General features: G+C 41.9%; 1 protein-coding gene and 1 long non-coding RNA gene across 14 annotated transcripts in view; one reads left to right on the forward strand and one right to left on the reverse strand.

Annotated features, from left to right (window-relative positions):
• LOC102152829 overlaps positions 1 to 8,796 on the forward strand; it is a 29,249-nt gene extending 20,453 nt beyond the window's left edge. For 2 of the 3 annotated variants that reach the window (XR_005362055.1, XR_005362059.1), the window contains 2 exons: positions 1,359 to 1,731; positions 3,352 to 8,796. This is a non-coding gene — a long non-coding RNA (uncharacterized LOC102152829). The remainder of the gene's footprint in view (positions 1 to 1,358; positions 1,732 to 3,351) is intronic. The other variant, XR_005362060.1, reaches the window with a different exon arrangement.
• RABGAP1L (RAB GTPase activating protein 1 like) overlaps positions 1 to 18,412 on the reverse strand; it is a 744,356-nt gene that overhangs the window by 13,524 nt on the left and 712,420 nt on the right. For 10 of the 11 annotated variants that reach the window (XM_038542444.1, XM_038542442.1, XM_038542443.1 and 7 more), the window contains 3 exons: positions 10,021 to 10,131; positions 4,074 to 4,178; positions 961 to 1,044 (listed from right to left, as the gene is read on the reverse strand). In XM_038542444.1, coding sequence (XP_038398372.1) covers positions 961 to 1,044; positions 4,074 to 4,178; positions 10,021 to 10,131 — 300 coding nt within the window. Of the gene's footprint in view, positions 1 to 960; positions 1,045 to 4,073; positions 4,179 to 10,020; positions 10,132 to 13,898; positions 14,239 to 18,412 lie in introns of those variants that run through there. The other variant, XM_038542454.1, reaches the window with a different exon arrangement.

Raw genomic sequence — 18,412 nt, forward strand, 5'->3', positions numbered from 1 at the left:
AATGTTCATTATATATGAAGTGAACCAGTTGCAAAAAATTAACACAAACAATATAAATGACATTTTTATGTATACAGCAACAATGCAAGCAAATTCAGTGTATTACAGTGATTATTTCTAGTTGGCAAGGTTAAGCGGGGGTGGGGGGGTTAGTGTTTTCTTTGTGCTTTTCTACACTTTCTCAATTTTCCATGAGGAACATACATTTTATTTTTAAGCCGTAAAACACATTTTAAAAAAGAATAGGAATCAGACTTCCAACTCCTACATGAGGCAGGAGACCCCAGGGAAGTTCTCAGGAAAAGCAGGTGATACATGGTGCCTTGATTAACTCTGGAAACATGGAACCTTCGCAGTCCATGCAAAGGTTTCTCAGAAGGTGGAGTCCTTGCCGTGGCCCAGCATGAGCAGCAGAGGTAAGACAGTACTACTCTATCTGGAATGAGGGCTTTCTGGGAGCACTGATGTTGGGGCCAGGAGTCCTCATGAAGAGGAAGCCCTCCACTAAGAGACCAAAGGATCAAAGGTTCTAGCAGAAGGTTTTCTGCTAGTGTTGGCCATCGTTGGGTAAGGCCACATAGCCATGTGACAGCAAAGGACATACTGATTGGATACAATCACCAAACTTTAGTCCTTGGCAGAGAGGCAAATGTTAGCAGTGAGGTCTACTGGAAATCCGCTTCTGAGTAGGGCAGAGACAGGATCCCAATGGTCACAATCAACTTTCCTGTTCCTTTGAAGCTACCCAACATTGTAAATAGCCAGCAGACTGTTTTGCCCAGTTACGCCTCCCACATTATCAGCAAGCACGTCCAATCACTGCTTATTTCAGAGCAGAGAGTAAGCCACCAAATTTAATGAGTCACTGTTCTGGAAACTCCCAAGACAAAAATGTTTTTTCTCCCCCAAAGAGAAACAATAGTCACTTTTATGGCAACACAGACTGCAGTGGCACGATACCTGCTTATACTCAGCAATGATAGCTGTGGTCTTCTTGATCTCGTACTCTGCCTTCTCCAGCTGTTTCCGGAAGACTTCTTTTAGCTAGAAGGACAGAGAATGAGAAACACCAAGCCTCAGTCAAAACCCTAATGAGTTTCAACAAACACATATGTCAGGCCGGCCTGATCCGGTCAAGGCTGACATTAGCAACTACAACTGTATAAATTCTCCTCACTGAAGCTCTATCTTTAGCGTTCGAAAAGCCTGATCCTCTCCAGGGATACGGACATCTCTTTCTTTCCTGTAATGTATAAGATGTATGAACAACCCCATTATACAACTGCTTATCCTTACCACTTATTTTATATAGGTTAAATAAGTGTCCATTAAGAAGTCATCTTTTTTTTTTTTCTTAGATTTAATTTTTAAGTGATCTCCACACATAGGGTGGGACTTGAGCTCACAGTCCGGAGATCGAGAGTCTCCTGCTCCACCGATTGAGCCAGCTGGACGCCCCGAAGCCATCTTTATTCTTATGAGGGTCTAAAAAAAACCATGAAGTCAATGTTGTGTCTTCTCCTAATGCTGTATAATCAATGACTGAAGAAGCATTTTCGGCATTTCCATCCAGAGCTCCTCCTGTCACTGCTGGTACCTCTGAAGGTGGGAACAGGAAGCTTTTGAGCCTGGGGCCAGCAAGAGCAGGAGGCAGGTCTAGACCTTCTGAGGTCAGGAGATTTGGGGACTGAACAGAGGCTTTCGAAGGAGCCAGCATGCCACACAGTGCAGGTACTTGCTATAGTCAGAGAAGTGCTAAACCATGATCGCTTATTTCAGTAGCCCAGCAACTCGGGAATTCCAGGTAGCAAGCAAAGTAGGGCAGTCACAAAGCTCAGGTGCCACCAGAGAAGGAAAGAATTCGATTCTTTCAAGTTGTTGACCAAACAAACACAAAACAACTCTGGTTAATCTTTAAGTACATCACCAGAGTAAATTGAATTCTCCTTTGCAGCATCCCACATTATAAATGGGTAGACTCTGTATTCGCTAATTCATAATTATTGCAATTTATGATTGGACTCCTTATCAAGCTAGAATCCTTTCAAATTTCTTTCTATTTGTTGTGTCCTTGAATTCTTTTTATTTATTTTTTTAAAGATTTTCTTTATTCATGAGGGACAGAGAGAGAGAGGCAGAGACATAGACAGAGGGAGAAGCAGGCTCCCTGTGGGGAGCCTGATGCAGAACTTGATCCCAGGACCCTGGGATCATGACCTGGGCAAAATGCAGACACTCAACCACTGAGCCACCCAGGTGCCCCTGTTTTTTATATTCTTTTTTAAAATTTTTATTTATTTATTCATGAGAGACACAAAGAGAGGCAGAGACATAGGCAGAGGGAGAAGCAGGCTCCCTGTGGGGAGAGCCTGATGTGAGAGTTGATCCCAGGACCCCAGGATAAGGACCTGAGCTGAAGGCAGATCCTCAACCACTGAGCCACCCAGGTGCTCCATAAATCCTAAAATCAATTTATAAGTTCTATTGATTCAAAGTTATTTATTTATATTAGTCTCTATTCTCTGCCATGTAACTTAAGGATGCCAATCACACCTCTCCACCCTCCCACGAGAAGGCCCCACAGACCTCAGGGCAGACTTAGAAAGCTCACAGGCTTTGAGTTAGTGTCATTTAGTTTCTCTAAACCATGATTTCCTTATCTGGCAAATGAAGGGAGATCCCTCCCCTCACAAAGGTACCATAACAATTAAAACAGGATATACACACATATGCAAATACACATGTGCACATGCACAAAGGGAGGGAAGAAACATGGGTTAAATTAATTTGCTAATAATAAAATTTATTATTTTGTAATATAAAATATAATAATAATAAATAATAAATTAATAATTTGCTTCATTCTTTACCTAAAGAATGGGCCCAAGAAAGACAGGAGGTAAAGAAAAACAAAACCCCTCAAAAAAGCTCAGATCAAACTGGTTAAACAGCTCCTGAAAAATTCTATGTTTAAAAAAAAATCTTGGTCCACACTAAATGCCAAGAGTCATCATCATTTTCCAATTAAAAATGTGGGGGGGGGGGGGGCGGGATCCCTGGGTGGCTCAGCGATTTGAGTGCCTGTCTTCGGCCCAGGGCATGATCCTGGAGTCCCGGGATCGAGTCCTGCATCAGGCTTCCTGCATGGAGTCTGCTTCTATCTCTGCCTCTGTCTCTCTGTGTCTCTCATGAATAAATAAAATCTGTTTTAAAAACGGGGGCGGAGGGGGGGGCGGATTTGTCAGTCCCGGAGGGTGCTAAATGATACATGCCTTCCTGAGTAACTTCAGTGGACTTTTTTCTGCTTGGATACAGGTTTTTGAAATGCTTTGTGTTCTGTTTTATATTTAGTATTATTGGTGTCCTGGTGTCATTAAAATAAGTGAGTGACTCATGCCTGGCTGGGACTGGCAGAGATGGAGAACATCAGTGAAGAACATCGGCCTGCTCTTCTCAGGAAGACCAGAAGTCTCAACTCCTAGGGTAGAGAGGCCCCTCCTGTCTTTCATCCAGATGGTGTCATCCAGCCCATCATCCTCATAATGCACGTGAAGACCGGAGGGTGCCAACCTCAAGGCTAGTTCCCAAAGGGCTGCCTTTCTCATTCTCCCAGGGAGTTAAGGGTTGAGAGCTCTGGCAGGAATGCCGACACTCCTTCCAAGGCATGAATCAGGAAAACCGAGCAACTCCCAGCTGAGATTTCTGCAGGCTTCCTGCTCCCTGGGCCTCTCAAACTACCGCTGAAGTCAATTACCTTGGAGACGGGACACAAACTGCAGATTTGCCAAAGCTCTTGGATCATAATTCCAAATTGCTAAACTTAGAGAAAACCTAACCCTCTTGCTAGATATCTGAGTAAAGGCGTATTCCTAAAAGCTGTTCAAGGGTAGAAATCAGGTCTTGCCTCTACTTCTAACCCCCTCCAAATGAAATGGCAAGACCCAACACTACTCACATGTCCTGCTTCAACATTGCCCTTGATTTAGAATAAGTTTAATTTTACTTGATGCTTAGAGTATTAACTCCACGCGCCGACACACCTGTGCAAAGAAAAGCCCACCTATGCCTCTTACCTGGGCAGTCTCTTCCTCCTGTTTCCTCTTCTCCTCTTCGGTTTCCACCAGCCTCTGTTTGGTCAAGAGGAGCTCCTTATTCAGCACATCTGCCTTGTCTTCCGCCTGCACATCAGAGAACATCACAATCATCAAGGTGAAGAAAGAAAGCGTGTGCTTTCTCTAGTTATGATTGCTGCATCACTACCAAAACCCACTTCCTCCTCCTGGCTCACCCAGAGGGCAGCTGTTTTATCGAATGCCAAGTATACAGCCGGCACTTGGCACACATTATCTCTCATCCTCACAACAGTAATTATTTTACAGATAATGAGAGTGAAGTTTGGAGAGATGAATTAATGTGACTAGGGCACACATCTAAGATCAGAGCCATGATCTGACTTCAGACGTGAATGACATGATCTTTCTAAATACTTCTTACATGTTGTCAGACATCACAACAGCACTCACTCTGAGACTGTGTAGATGGACTGGATGAATGGGTGGAGCCTCACATGGAAGCTTCTAGCTGTTAGTGCATGGTGGGGGCGGGGGATGAGGATGGATTCAGAGAGGAGACAAGCTGATCCATGGACAACAGGTGAGAAAATTCAAAGACCAGCAGAGGTAAAACAGCTCACGAAGGTCCTCACACAGGACAGGGAGTACGGCAAGGAGAAATTAAGACCAAAAACCCATGGAAGAGATAGCCTTGGGGAAAACTGAAGTATGGAACAGGAGTCCAAACAGAAAAGACCATGTTTCTAGAAAGGCCGAGACAAAGCTCAGAGAGAATACAGAATAGATCTTGGATATAGAATCCAATTAGATAGGAAAGCACTGTGTGTATATTTATATTTAACTTAGTGAACACATGCCCATTACACACTCTAGACCCTGACCTCACCCTGGAGGTCTGTTTCAAGTCCACATGCGCAGTGAAGTGACCCTGAACCCTGTCCCACTCACCCTTACCTAAATCAGTTGCTCACCCCCATCTACATGAGTTCCTCTGCTGACCTCTCTCTTATTTCCTTTGATAGCACTTAGCATAATCTGTAACAACAGATTACATGTGTTACTTACTTATCTCGCCTGTTAGACTTTCCTGCTTTGGGAGGAAGGAACCATAGCTCTTTTGCTCATCCCTCTCTCCCCAGCACCGAGGCCAGCATGGGAGCATCAGGTCCTCCACAAGCACTTGGGGAGTGAATGGATGTGGCTCTCCTAGTGCACCGTGTGGAGTGCAGGTGGCAGAGGGCCACAGGATGAGTTCAGTAGAGAGAGCCACAGACACAGAGGAGAGGCAGCTATTTGGAGAAGCTTTCCTTGGCTGACGACAGTGAAAAATTATCCAAGTAATCGTAAAAACTGGCCAGGTGGCCTGTGTTTCACCATATCTCCCACATGTCCAGATGGCCAGGCCAGCGCAGTCCGCAGGGAAACTGCACTCTGGCTTCTCTGTTCTGTCCTAGAGTTCCTGATGTCCCATATTCTAGTGGCTATCGCTCTGTTTTCAGATAATTTGGAACTATTGTGGAGTTAAGATGAAAAAGTCCCTTTTAAAGACTCTAAAATTTGTTCTGGTATGTTAGATTTTGCAGGGGGAAATCTACATAGCAAAAAAATATCCTAAAATTAGAGGTAGGTAAAATATATGTTGCAAGTGAAGTTTTCATGAATTGTAAGATATCTGATACAGATTATAGAAACTCAAAACAGTGAATTCTGGAGCTAGTCAGGTGACTGCAGTCAAAGCAGGGAGGGGCTCCCCAAAAGTCTCTGATGGAAGGTGATAGGGTAGAGAATCCAATAACTATATGGATCATTTCAGTGCTCTTGAAAATCTAACCAAATGTAGCTCCCTATAACTGGTTCTACCCCAGAATTATTTGAGCAACAGCCCTCCTAGTAAAGAAAAGTACAATTTAATATTCTCTTCTAGTACTCGCAGAAGTTTCCATTTTGTGAAGAGAAGAGTCCTTTCTCTTCATGCCACTCTGAAGTGAATGAATGTTCTCTAAGTTTGGTTTCTTTTTCTTTTTCTTTTTCTTTTTTTTAAGATTTATTTATTTATTTACGATAGACACACACAGAGAGAGAAAGAGAGAGGCAGAGACACAGGAGGAGGGAGAAGCAGGCTCCATGCCAGAAGCCCGATGCGGGACTTGATCCTGGACTCCAGGATTGCGCCCTGGGCCAAAGGCAGGCGCCAAACCGCTGAGCCACCCAGGGATCCCCTAAGTTTGGTTTCTTAAAGAGACCCCATATTTTAAGCCTTTTGTAAATTTTTGCTACCTGGACATTTAAGCTTCTTAAGTTGTGTACCACATCTAGACATGTTATTTCATAGTTATGGAACACTAAAGAAACATTTCCAACACCTGCAAAAATTGCTGTGGGTCCCATGTGGGAGGAGCATCAGAATTTTCTAGAAGCTTCATCCAGAGTCTCTCCTTTATGCTAAACAGTTAAGTTGGAGTGATTCTGCTGTTGATCAAGACAGGACCAGATCTGAAAAACTTGGTTCTCCTTCTAAAAATAGTCTTCTCGGTCTTTGTACACCCAATTTCTATAACTTACTTAATTAGAAATCATCTTTCATGTTAAATGAATCCCTAGGAACATAGTACTACACATAAAGATACTCATATTCCATCTTTGAACTCAAACTATAAAATCTTCACCGTAATTTGTTAAGATCATTGTCATTATTAATTCTAATCACATCTTTTTTTTTTTAAAGTTTTATCTATTTGAGAGAGAGAGAAAGCGAGTGAGCGAGCAGGGAGAGGGGCAGAGGGAAAGGGAGGAGGAGAGAGAGAATCTCAAGCAGACTCCCTGCTGAGCGAGAAGCCCGATGTGGGGCTCAATCTCAGGACTCTGAGACCATGACCTGGCCTAAAAGAGTCCACCACCCAACTGAATGAGCCACCCCATCAGTTACCAATATCTTATAACACCTTATTGATACGGAGACTTGTAATTGCTACCTAAAGCTCCTATGACAAACACATAAGAGGAAAAAGCACTGCCTTTTGTGATTCCATCATGAATCAACCGATAACCTGATCAAAGGATTCAGCTCTCACATCAGGGATGAGGATCTGTCAGAAATGGTTTCTCAAAGAACTAGAAGAACTAGCCAAGCCAGTTCAATTTAAAACCAAACTGAAGACTCTGTCACTCATTACATGGAGTTTCTGCTCTAACGCAGAACTTGCTATGGTTAGGACCAGGCAGCGTCATTAGTGGGAAAGTACTGGTTGTGTTTCTTCTGTTTGTTCCTTGGAAACAAGAAAGGACCAGAAAGGCTAGAAGGTAGCTAGCTACAGAAACTGAAATGGAGATGTTGTATCTTTTTACATTGTTAATCACTGCAAAGTCCTTATTTTAAGAGTCTGAGGGAGGGCGAGTTGTCAAAGCAGAAGGCTCTGTCAAAGAGAATAATTAAGAGCCTCTGGTGCCCAGGAAGCCCGAAGCCAGCAGTCACATGATGAGGGTAAGGAATAATTCATTTTGAAAGAGTACCTAATTACCTAATTAGTTCTTGTTTGCTTTAAATATTGTCTTGAATACAATCTGCTTTCACGTTTGTTTAATGTTTGCCAAAGTTTTGCTGTTTTAATTAAGAGATCTGATTTTGATAGAAGTGGCAATGGAAAAGTACAGGGTGGACTGGGTGAAGGCAGGCAGAGCTGGAACTTTCTTGGTGCCCTTCCTGGCTGGCTGGGGGGCATGATGCCCAAAGCACAGGGACAGCTTCTTTATAGGCAAACAAACCTCAGTCAGGCAGAAACTGCAAAATCAGATGTTCAGAGGAGATATGCAAGAAATAGATAATTTTATTCTTTGACCTAGATAATAAGCTTCAAAAGGCAGGGGCCAGGTCTTTCTTACTTTTTAAAAAAGAGAGGTATAAAGGGAGGAAATAAGAGAAAGAGGCAAAAATGAAAGAATGAAGGAATCTTTTCTTCAGGGACTAGTACCTAGAATCTCCATGAGCTGTCTACCCAGGTAGTCAATAATCAATTATTTCAGGAGTACTCATGCAGCAGTCTTTCCAGATTGATCCAGAAAATGGATTTTCTTGGTGGCACAACATTTTAAAAATAGTTTTTCTGATTATTAAAATGGTATAATACATATTATTACTAAACCAAGAGCGGTTAAGAATTTGTGGTCTCCTTATAAAAGACAGAATAATTGAAAAAAATGTATAAAAATGAACCAAAAAATTAGATTTGACTCTCGTCGCCCAGAGATATCTAGTATTAATATTTTGATGGATTTCCTTGTAGGCTTTTTTTATTTTAAAGTACATTTCAGCGTCCTTTCCTACATAATGGCCCTTTGCCAGCCATATCCCTTGCAATTTATATGTAAGAATTATATACAGATAAATTTATAGGTTTTACAAAAATATTATTATAACATCATCTTCCCATTGTTTCTAAAAATGATTCCAAAAAGACATTTTACAGATATTCTTTTATTCTCCCCTTCTATTGGGCATATACATTATTTCTACTTTTTATTCTTCTAAGTAACACAATCTTGTGCACATTATTTTTGTAGTAAACAATCTTGTACACGTATTTACTACTTCTAAGCAGTAAATAATCTTGCATACATATTCTTGACCAGATTTCTACTTTTGTTAGAATAGCTTCCAAGTCAGAGTATATATGTCATTTTCCTCATTTATTAAATGTAAGATTAAAATAATACTTGCTTGGTGGAATCATGAGCAAGATTAAATGAGATGATGCTTATAAAATTGCTAAATATAGTCTTTGGTGCATAGTAGGTATTCAGTAGACATTCCATCTCTTTATTTTTTAATCCTTTGAAAGGCTTTGATCAGTAACACCAAGTACATTCCCTGTACAACTGCAATGTATGACTCTCTCTAGGGAACTTCACCGAATCCCCCTGCAGGGTCCAGCTGCTTAAAACTCCTTCTCATTTAGTTATCCATCTTAAGAAAACTATTAGTGGATAAAAGATTTGAAATAACAGAATCAAATGCAAGTCAGACCATTAGGAGAGCTAACATGAAAACAAGATTTTCCTTACAGGGAAGAAAAAGAAAAAAGATTTTCCTTAAAGTACTGACTCCCCACCATAGTCTCATTAATACAGATTCAACAGTTTAAGTCTCATTTTTTTCTGACCCTGGCACCATTTGTTGGGAATATTCACTTGTTAACTCAGAAAAGAGAGATAATTTAAATCCACCCAAGACTCTTTCCATATTGCCAACTATCTTTTAAAACACAGAAAATAGGAAGTCCTAAAGCTGTCTGTACTGTTGGAAAGAACCAGGGAAGTTGAACAATTTCAGGTCTTCCTAGCAACAGCTAACATTTATTGAACACACACTGTTGAAAGGCTTTACCCAATTTAACACATATAGGCAGGTTAAGAACTGCCCAGGGTCACGTGCTGAGCAGACTGTAATGCCAGGATTCACACCTTGGCAATCTTGGCTCTTAGCCACTAGAATGCCTGTCTATCCAACAGTACATATATCTTAATGTACATACTGCATCTAAAATCTTCACATTTATTGTGGATGCAAATTCTCTCTGGAACTGAAAGTAAACTGCCTCCCGCTGTTAGAGTGGCATGAGTAGAGTCTTGGTGATTGATCTTCCCAGGTAATTATGCTGGCAGCCCTTGGCTTAGGAAAAGTACAGATGAAGAGAAGAGACACCCGAGAAGTTTAGAGGTATAAAAAAATATGTCACACATGCTGTTTGGAAATAACCCAAATCATTTGCAAAGGCTTGAGCCTTCCACCCTCTCGATTCAGTCCAAAAGCTGTCCCCTCTCGCCCACTGCCTGCCCATTCATCCAGCCAAGTCAGTGTCCAATACAGCGGGACTGCAGTGAGAGCCACTTGGCCCTTGCCCTTGAGGAGGTCATCATGGTTTGGTTTCCACCCAGCAAATGACAAGTTTACCTGATCCAAGTCATTTCGCAGAGCAATTTTGCTGGTGACTAGTTCATGGGCGAGGTCATCATTCTCTTGTTCCAGCCTCATGCTGGCTTCCTGGAGTCTCCGGTTCTCCCTCTGCAGGAAGAGAGCGACAGCCAGAGGGGGGCGTTAGTGCGGAGACAAACCAGCAGAAGCAAAGGGGACCGGTGAGGGGAACAAGCAACAACAACAAAGTGAACTTTTGAAGGTGTAAAAAGGAGAAGGCGCAAGTGGCACAGGAAGGCAGGACTGCTGTCTGGGAAACAATAGTGAGTTAAGCCAGCGGTGCGGGTGCGGTTCTCTAGACCCAGTGAAACTTAAAACTGTCCCCCACAGGCTGCACTTAAAAGGCTTCTTTTTTTAAAAAAAAAAGGTGCCACAAAAGGAAAAATTTCCAACATCTCCCCCATCCTGTGGCATTTTCACCTAGAACACAGACATGGGCCACCCTTTGTTTGAAACACGCACAACAATCCCACTCTGAACCTCCAGGGGAACTGCACTACATAGACGGCATGAAATGGGGGGAAGCCACTAGACATCTCTTCAAATTGTTTTTCCAGTATCAGAGTTCAAATTAATTGAATCTATTTAATTAAGAGCACTAAGCCAAGAATCAGGATAATGTGGGTTCGTGACTTTTGCTATCAATGGACATTTTCATTCTTGGGGTAAAAATACTTTTCTGAACACCAATTTTTGTATTAGTAAGAGCAACAATCCTTCTGACATGTTTGCTTGTTTTTTTTTTTTTTTTTTTAACAAAAACAAATTAAAAGAAATTACTGAGCTGGTTTTTTCCTCCTGAACGTCCAGGAAAAATCTGAAACAAAGTCTTACGGTGAAAGAACCAAGTCACATTCTTAGGAAGAAAGGCCCCCTTTGAACTAAACATTATGAACTGTGTACATTCACATTGATTTTCAGAATAGCAATTTACTGTCTTCCATTACAAAGTATCAAAAGTACTTTTTTTCTTTTTTCTTTTTTTTTTTGCTACTGTTAGCAGTGATAGATTCAAAGAGAGCTGACAGGAAAGACTTCAACATGATGAGGCCTTCCTGTTTTTCAGATTTACATTCCTAACAGTGTGTTCTGCAAGGCTGGCAGAAACTCAGACGAAGCAGTGCTACACAACCAGAAGACAAATCTATGCCCTGGAAGATAGTATATCACAGTGTAACGTGTGGGGTGAAAGGACTTTTATCTTTTTTATCTTCCATAAAACAACCTAGGGTTGCTTATGTGGGAAAAAAAAAAAAAAAAAGGCCTAAGTTCTTCTTTTTTTTTTTTTTTTTCTTTTTGTTTTTTAAAGAAGGGCTAAGAAACCAATGGTAAGGACAGAGCCTAAGACTTTCACGGAGGCAGAGGCTCCCCTAACAGAAGCCAAAGGTTGAACCTGTGCTTTGACCAGAACCAGCCAACAGAGTCTATTTCTGTCTTCTCTTCTGGAAGAGAAAGACTGGGACAGTTGGGGAATGCCAAAACATTTTTGAAAAAGAAATCTACTGGGGATCCCTGGGTGGCTCAGCGGTTTAGCGCCTGCCTTCGGCTGGGGTGTGATCCTGGAGTCCCGGGATCGAGTCCCGTGTCAGGTTCCCTGCATGGAGCCTGCTTCTCCCTCTGCCTCTCTCTCTCTGTGTCTCTCATGAAGAAATAAATAAAATATTTTTTTAAAAAAAGAAATCTACTGAAAAAGAAAAAAAAAAGGTTCAAAATCTCTTAAATACTTTTAAATAAATTCACGATAGAATTCCATGCAGTGTTAAAATATAAGTGAAAAATATCTAACGATCAAAGAAATGCTTCAGCCACTTCATAGAGAAAAAAAAAAAAAAAGACAAGTAACTAGAAAGTCTCGTTTTCATAACAAATAACATGAATAGCAGGCAGTGGGTGATTTTTATTGTTGTCTTTGTACTTTCAAAGTGTTTCTAAGTTTTCAACAATAAATACAGAATACGTGTTTAAAATGTTTAAAAAAATTAAAAGCCATTCAATTCCATTGAAAAGGATAAAACGCCAACGTTGAAGCTTTTTCTTAAAATCACTCCTTTTAGAAGCTCATATTCTACCCGAAATCAGGCTGAACCTTCATACTATGTAACCCCTCAAGGGGTGGTCTTGCCAGGAACTCTTTCCCAGATGTTCCTGAAAAGACACTGTCCATACTTGGAGGGGCACGCCGCTCCCCATCGGGCTGTCTGTCCCCTCAATCTGCGGACCGTGCCGACCTCCCACAGGAGTATCCTAACAGCAGGCGCCCAGATACATGCATGTGTCTACGCCAAACAGCCAGGGCCCCAAGCTAAATCTCTCATCTTTGCTGGAGCAACCCAAACTCTAGCAGGGGCAAGAGAGTCGGTCTTTTATTACTCCTTCTCGTGCAACAACTTACATACTTGTTGAAAACTAGAATTATATATAAAAAGAAAGTTTCACAAACGTTTGTTTCCAATCTCCTCCTCCCGGCCGGGAACCAGGCGCAGCACCCGGCTCGGCTCCAGCACACGCGGTTCACGCGCAGGCTGCTTGGGCAGGGAAGCGATTAGCCTCCCTCGCGCCGAATCCTTTCACAGGGGCCCAGGGGGACGCTCCTCCAGCCCCTGCTCCTGAATCATGTGTCCGAGTCCTCCGGAAACTCCTTGCGGGACTCCAAGGTACAGTCCCCTCAGCCATTACTTAGTCATTTAGCACAAGTGACAATGTCGCAGCTACCGGGTTTTCAGGTGACAGTGACACACACTTGCCAGGGAGTTAAAATAACCTACAGGCGAAGTACACGTGAAAAGCACTTTGTTCCGAGTCCTTTAAAGATGCACCAGGTGGCTACTTCACTGTTGCCGGGAGATAAACGCCTGGTGGGTGACAGCATCTAAGGAAGAGACGTCAGCTCGGCTGACGTGCTGACTGGAAACGTGCCGTTACCACGCCGGTGGCACCTGGAACCCTTCCCTATGGACACGCGGCCGAGGGGGTGCAGGGTGGGCCGGGAAGATCTGGGAGATACTGGGGGGGGGTGTCTAAGCATCCCTCAAAAGCAAACTCGCCTATGGGAGCGCCCCTACTGCCTTGGCTTTAGCAAGAAGCTTCGGTTGGGTGTGTGCACAGCAAGCAGCACGGTGGGAGTGTGACCCGGCTCTGCACTCACAGACACGTGGGAAAGCAAGCTGTGAGGCCGAAAATGCAGTATCGTCCTCCAAAGTCCGAACCTGGGGCGGGAGGCGTGCTCAGCCGTCCTCCCTGGCCCTGAGCCGGCAGCCGGGGCGCCGCTGTCCACCCCGGGGTGGGGGGTCCTGCGAGGGAAGCTGCCCCCACTTGCTAAGGGTTCGAGTGAGGATTCTTACTGGGTTGGCTTTTGCAGCCTTTCCCGGAGGAGCCAAAACTGACCCCTGCACTTCCCCCACCGAACTGACTGATGCAAGAAAAAGTTCACCTTTCTACTAGAACAGAGAAGAAAGTTCCATCTGGATGGGCTTATTAGCCTCACTCTGAAAGGTCAGCCCGCCAGCCTGTGCGTGCAGAGGCAGCCGCGTGCCACGGTTTGCACACGCAGGTGTGCCCGGCTGCTCCGAGCCTGCCAACACCAGGCAGCCGGCCTCCCGCCCCTCTCCGAAAGGACCGCAGGAGACGCTGCTTCCATCGCCCCCAAGGCGCCCACTGCGCCGGGCCAAGCACCCTTCATCTCACACAGCCGACAGCCCTGGACGAAGAGCAGAGTCCCTTTCCCCAGAGTCCCTCCCGCTGGCACAGGAGCTGCGCGCCCCGAGAGCTGGGTTAGCAACTTTTGGGAGGAGGATACTGCATTTTTTTTCAGACAGACAGACGCCGGTATCACAGACAGACACAGATGAATAACTTACCTCCTCAAAAGTCATAGACCAACTACCGTTTTCAATCATAGGTACAAAGACAATTGAAAAAAAAAAACAAAACAGAATATCCAATGAAATCGCACACCTACTAATACAGTCATGAAACAATAACCAAAGCAGACGCTTGTTACTGCTGTTTTGCTATTTGGTTTTTCCTAGAGTGTCATTCACTCTTAAGTTCTCTCCATGTCGGCAAACATTCTCTGGAAGAAAGTATACTTGAGGCAGCCAGGGAGCAAGTCTCAACTCAGGAAGACTAGTTAACACTTAAACTCCTCCCTCTCCACACTGCCCTTTGCAGTCTGCGTGGCTGATGGAAATGCTGTACGTGAACTATTAGCAACTACGGTGTGAGTTGTTTACACTGTTGTTATGTCAGCTGGGGGGGAAGGGACTTCCTTATATGACGAGGTCGGAAATCTTGCAAAACAGTTCATTTTTAGGCAACAGAATGAAAATTGCTGGGCAGGGGAATGCTTCCAGCTGTCCTGTGCGTCTGAGGGCTGGAGTGTGGGTGAAGCAGTACAAGGGATGACAAACGTCATTTACTCCATGATGAGAAACCAGAGAAATGTGAACTGGCATTCAGAAGAATATATGCCAAAAAGGAAAAAAATGATGAGGGGAGGAGGCAGCTTCAGAAACTCTAGCTCAGCCTTTGGGGTGTGTCGTCTACAGCTATAATGAATTCTTGGCACATGGTTTTTAAAGACATTTAAGGGTCAGGAGAAAATGTTTTCCTAAAAGACCCAGTACTGTTTTATTAGCGACAACACACTCATCTGTCGCATATTTTCGTTTGGGTAATTCTTTTAAGAGAGTTGATAATTATCATCAAATTTCAGCAAACAGTTTTCTGACATTCAAAGACAAATGCCTACAGATGAAATGTTTAAATGTCTACATTGTCTGCAAATGAAGATTTGAGAGAGAAAAATCTGGATATTTGAAATTACTTTAAGCTCTTCCTTTACCCAACATATCCAATTTTATCTTTCTGGTAGAAATTTTTTTTTTTTTTTTTTTTTTTTTTTTTTTAATTTTTTTATTTATGATAGTCACACAGAGAGAGAGAGAGAGAGGCAGAGACACAGGCAGAGGGAGAAGCAGGCTCCATGCACCGGGAGCCCAACGTGGGATTCGATCCCGGGTCTCCAGGATCGCGCCCTGGGCCAAAGGCAGGCGCCAAACCGCTGCGCCACCCAGGGATCCCTCTGGTAGAAATTTTTTAAAATTTAAATGTCAAACTAAAAACAAACTCTTGTCAGTAATAACTAACTGGCAGTTGGCAAACCAGACTGCAGTTCTTCTAGCATTTAAAAAATAGTCTTAGATTATTTTCTAGCACAGGGGTCAACAAACTTTAAAAGTAAATGGCCAGACACTGAGTATTTTAGGCTTTGCAGACCATACGGTCTTTGTTGGGACTACTCAAACTCTGCCACTGTTGTGCAAAAGCAGTCCTAGGTGATGATAAGTAAACAATGGTTGTGGCTGTGTTCCAATAAAACTTTATTTACAAAAACAGGCAGTGCAACGATTTGTCCCACATGCCGTAGTTTGCAGGTCCCTGCTCTAGTATACAAATCAACTTTTAAGAAAGCAAACGGGTTACAGATAATGTCAAAACATGTTAGTGTGACATAATTTCCCAGTAATACTACTAGGAAATACTACAGGAAGCAAAACTTACAAAAAAATGGAATAAACTTCTTGGAGAATTCTGAAGATCATCAATAAACTAACTTAGAAATTCTTAATATGCGTAACATGTACACCTCTCTCAAACGTTAAGTATAACTCAATCAGTGAACAGGCATCTTCAGAAACCACCTGTCCCTTAGCAAATTTGCTCAAGATTCCTCAATATTGCTGAGGCTTGCAATTTCCACCATCCTACAAACAGTGAATGCTTTGGATTATTCATGCTCAAAAAGAGTGGCAGCCTTCTGAAGTCTATCACAAAGTTATCACAGGCAGATAGAAACCATGTTCTTGACTATTACAATTCATTAAAAGCACATTATTTCATAAACATAAATACTTCCAAAAACCAATGACAGTCTCCATGATGAGGAAAATTAATAAAATGTAAGTTTCTTTTCATTGGTAGAAAAACACTTTTCAAAGATAGATTCACTTATCTTGACTTCCTGAGTATGGAAAGGCACCACACAGTAAGAAAAAATGGAAGTCTTTTTTTTTTTTTTTCCAGGTAAGAAGTTTAGCAAAATTTAAACTTCTTTCCCTTGACAAGTTAGAAACAAAATGTGATAACTGGTCTAAGTTATTTCATTAGCTATGGAAGGACGGCAAATAATACAAGTCCAATTAAGCTTTACTTCAAATATTTTTTATTGTTTTTGGTATGTCTAATTAAATAGCTTAATTTTAAATTATGTGCAGGAACAACTAACTGCTCTACAAAAATTAGTATGTAGAAGACAAACTTTTTGTAAACTTAGAGTAATTATTTCTTCCTGTTTGAATTACACTTTGATAAGAGAATTCCTATTTCTAGCCTCATGGAAGAAATTAAACATTCTAAATTTAATTATACTAAACATTGATAAGATACTTCAATTAGAAATGATGTATAATGCTGTCTGTGTCACAAACTCAAGAGAGTTTAAGCATTCCTGATTCTTTCTAGGATTTGCCCATCTAGAACAGGTAATAACATAATCTTCATTATGCTTTGGAAGACTCACTAAATTAATTTAATTAGGTGTGCTTTTTAAGGCTTACCCCACATCTGTGCAAATAGGTTTTTTTTTTTTTTAAGATTTTATTTATTTCTTCATGAGAGACACAGAGAGAGAGGCAGAGACACAGGCAGAGAGCAAAGCAGGCTCCCCACAGGGAGCCTGATTCAGGACTCCACCCCGGGACCCTGGGATCACACCCTGAGCCCAAGGCAGACCACTGAGCCACCCAGGGATCCCCCTTCCCAAGTAATTCTTAAGAATTTACACAACTGGCTTCCCAGTCCAAAATCTATGAATTATAAAGTGCTCATTCCAGGAACATAGATCTTATTCTTGACAGGATTAGATTTAGAAGAGGCTAAAAGGCTAAAAAGGTATTTCTTAGAACACTCTCCTACTTTAAGGTAATTATAATTAGCTTCTTAAACTGGATGTTGAATATCTGAAAGAACAAATCTATTGATGGCTGAAAACCATGTTGTCAACTGTCACCTTGAAAATGTAATTATAATTTGAGAACCATAACTTCACCAAGTATATCGCCAATATAAATATCTAAATGTTATTAAAAGGGTATAGAAATATTAGATGTATTGACAAGCTATTATGATAACACAAAATATAAATATAATAGCCACCTGGGTGGCTCAGCGGTTGGGCGTTTGCCTTCCACTTGGGGTGTGATCCTGGGATTCGGGACCAAGGGGCTCCCAGTGGGAGGCCTGCTTCTCCCTCTGCCTATGTCTCTGCCTCTCTCTCTCTGTGTCTCGTGAATAAATAAATAAATTAAACTTTAATAATAATAATAATACAAAAGAAAGAGTTATAGAGAATATCATAAGTTAAAAGTAGTATCTGCTTTCAGAATAAAAAAAAAGTTTAATTCTAGTTTGGTCTCTCAGTAAAATGTGCACACACTGAAAGTCTTGCGTGTGATAAGTACTCTTTAAAAAATAATATACACTGCACTGTTTATACATATCTACTTTGATACGAAAAGGATTTAAGAAACAGTATGAAGCTCAGTCCCAGACTGATTTTAAATATGCAATTTTAGTCTTTCGTTTCCTTCTCTTCTGTTTTTAAAGCACTCTTCCCAGATTTATTTGTAATGATGGCAACTAAGAAAATTACAATGATAGTATAAGCAGTAGGAGGGCTTCATTTTAAATCCTTTTTTTTTTTTTTTTTTTCATTTTAAATCCTTAAAAATATTTTATGGGATCCCTGGGTGGCGCAGTGGTTTAGCGCCTGCCTTTGGCCCAGGGCACAATCCTGGAGACCTGGGATCGAATCCCACGTCGGGCTCCCGGTGCATGGAGCCTGCTTCTCCCTCTGCCTATGTCTCTGCCTCTCTCTCTCTCTCTGTGTGTGACTATCATAAATAAATTTTTTTAAAAAATTAAAAAAAAATTTTATAATGACTGCTTCAAGCCTTTCTAAAGCAGCATGCTATGTAAGCTACATTAAAATTAGTTTTATTGAGGGGTGGTGGTGGTGGAAATCAGCTTCAAACCTTATTCTGTGAGTAGTTTATGGGTTAATGTTACCTACCACAGCAGTATGTGGGATCTTACTGTCAGTCCTTTAGCCAGTTCTATAAACACAGGGAGAAACATACTGATGTCGGATTATCGGGAAGCAATGCTTGGGAGATATATGGAGAAGATAAGCAAGGGACTGGGAGTACAGATTCATGTGAGGGGATATTACTTTAGTAATATCGGGGTACTTGGAGGCAGTAGGTCTAATAAGGCTAATAACAACCAATTACTGAACACCAACTATGTGCTA

This window comes from Canis lupus, chromosome 7 (genome assembly GCF_011100685.1).
Source record: "Canis lupus familiaris isolate Mischka breed German Shepherd chromosome 7, alternate assembly UU_Cfam_GSD_1.0, whole genome shotgun sequence".
Lineage (NCBI taxonomy): Eukaryota > Metazoa > Chordata > Mammalia > Carnivora > Canidae > Canis > Canis lupus.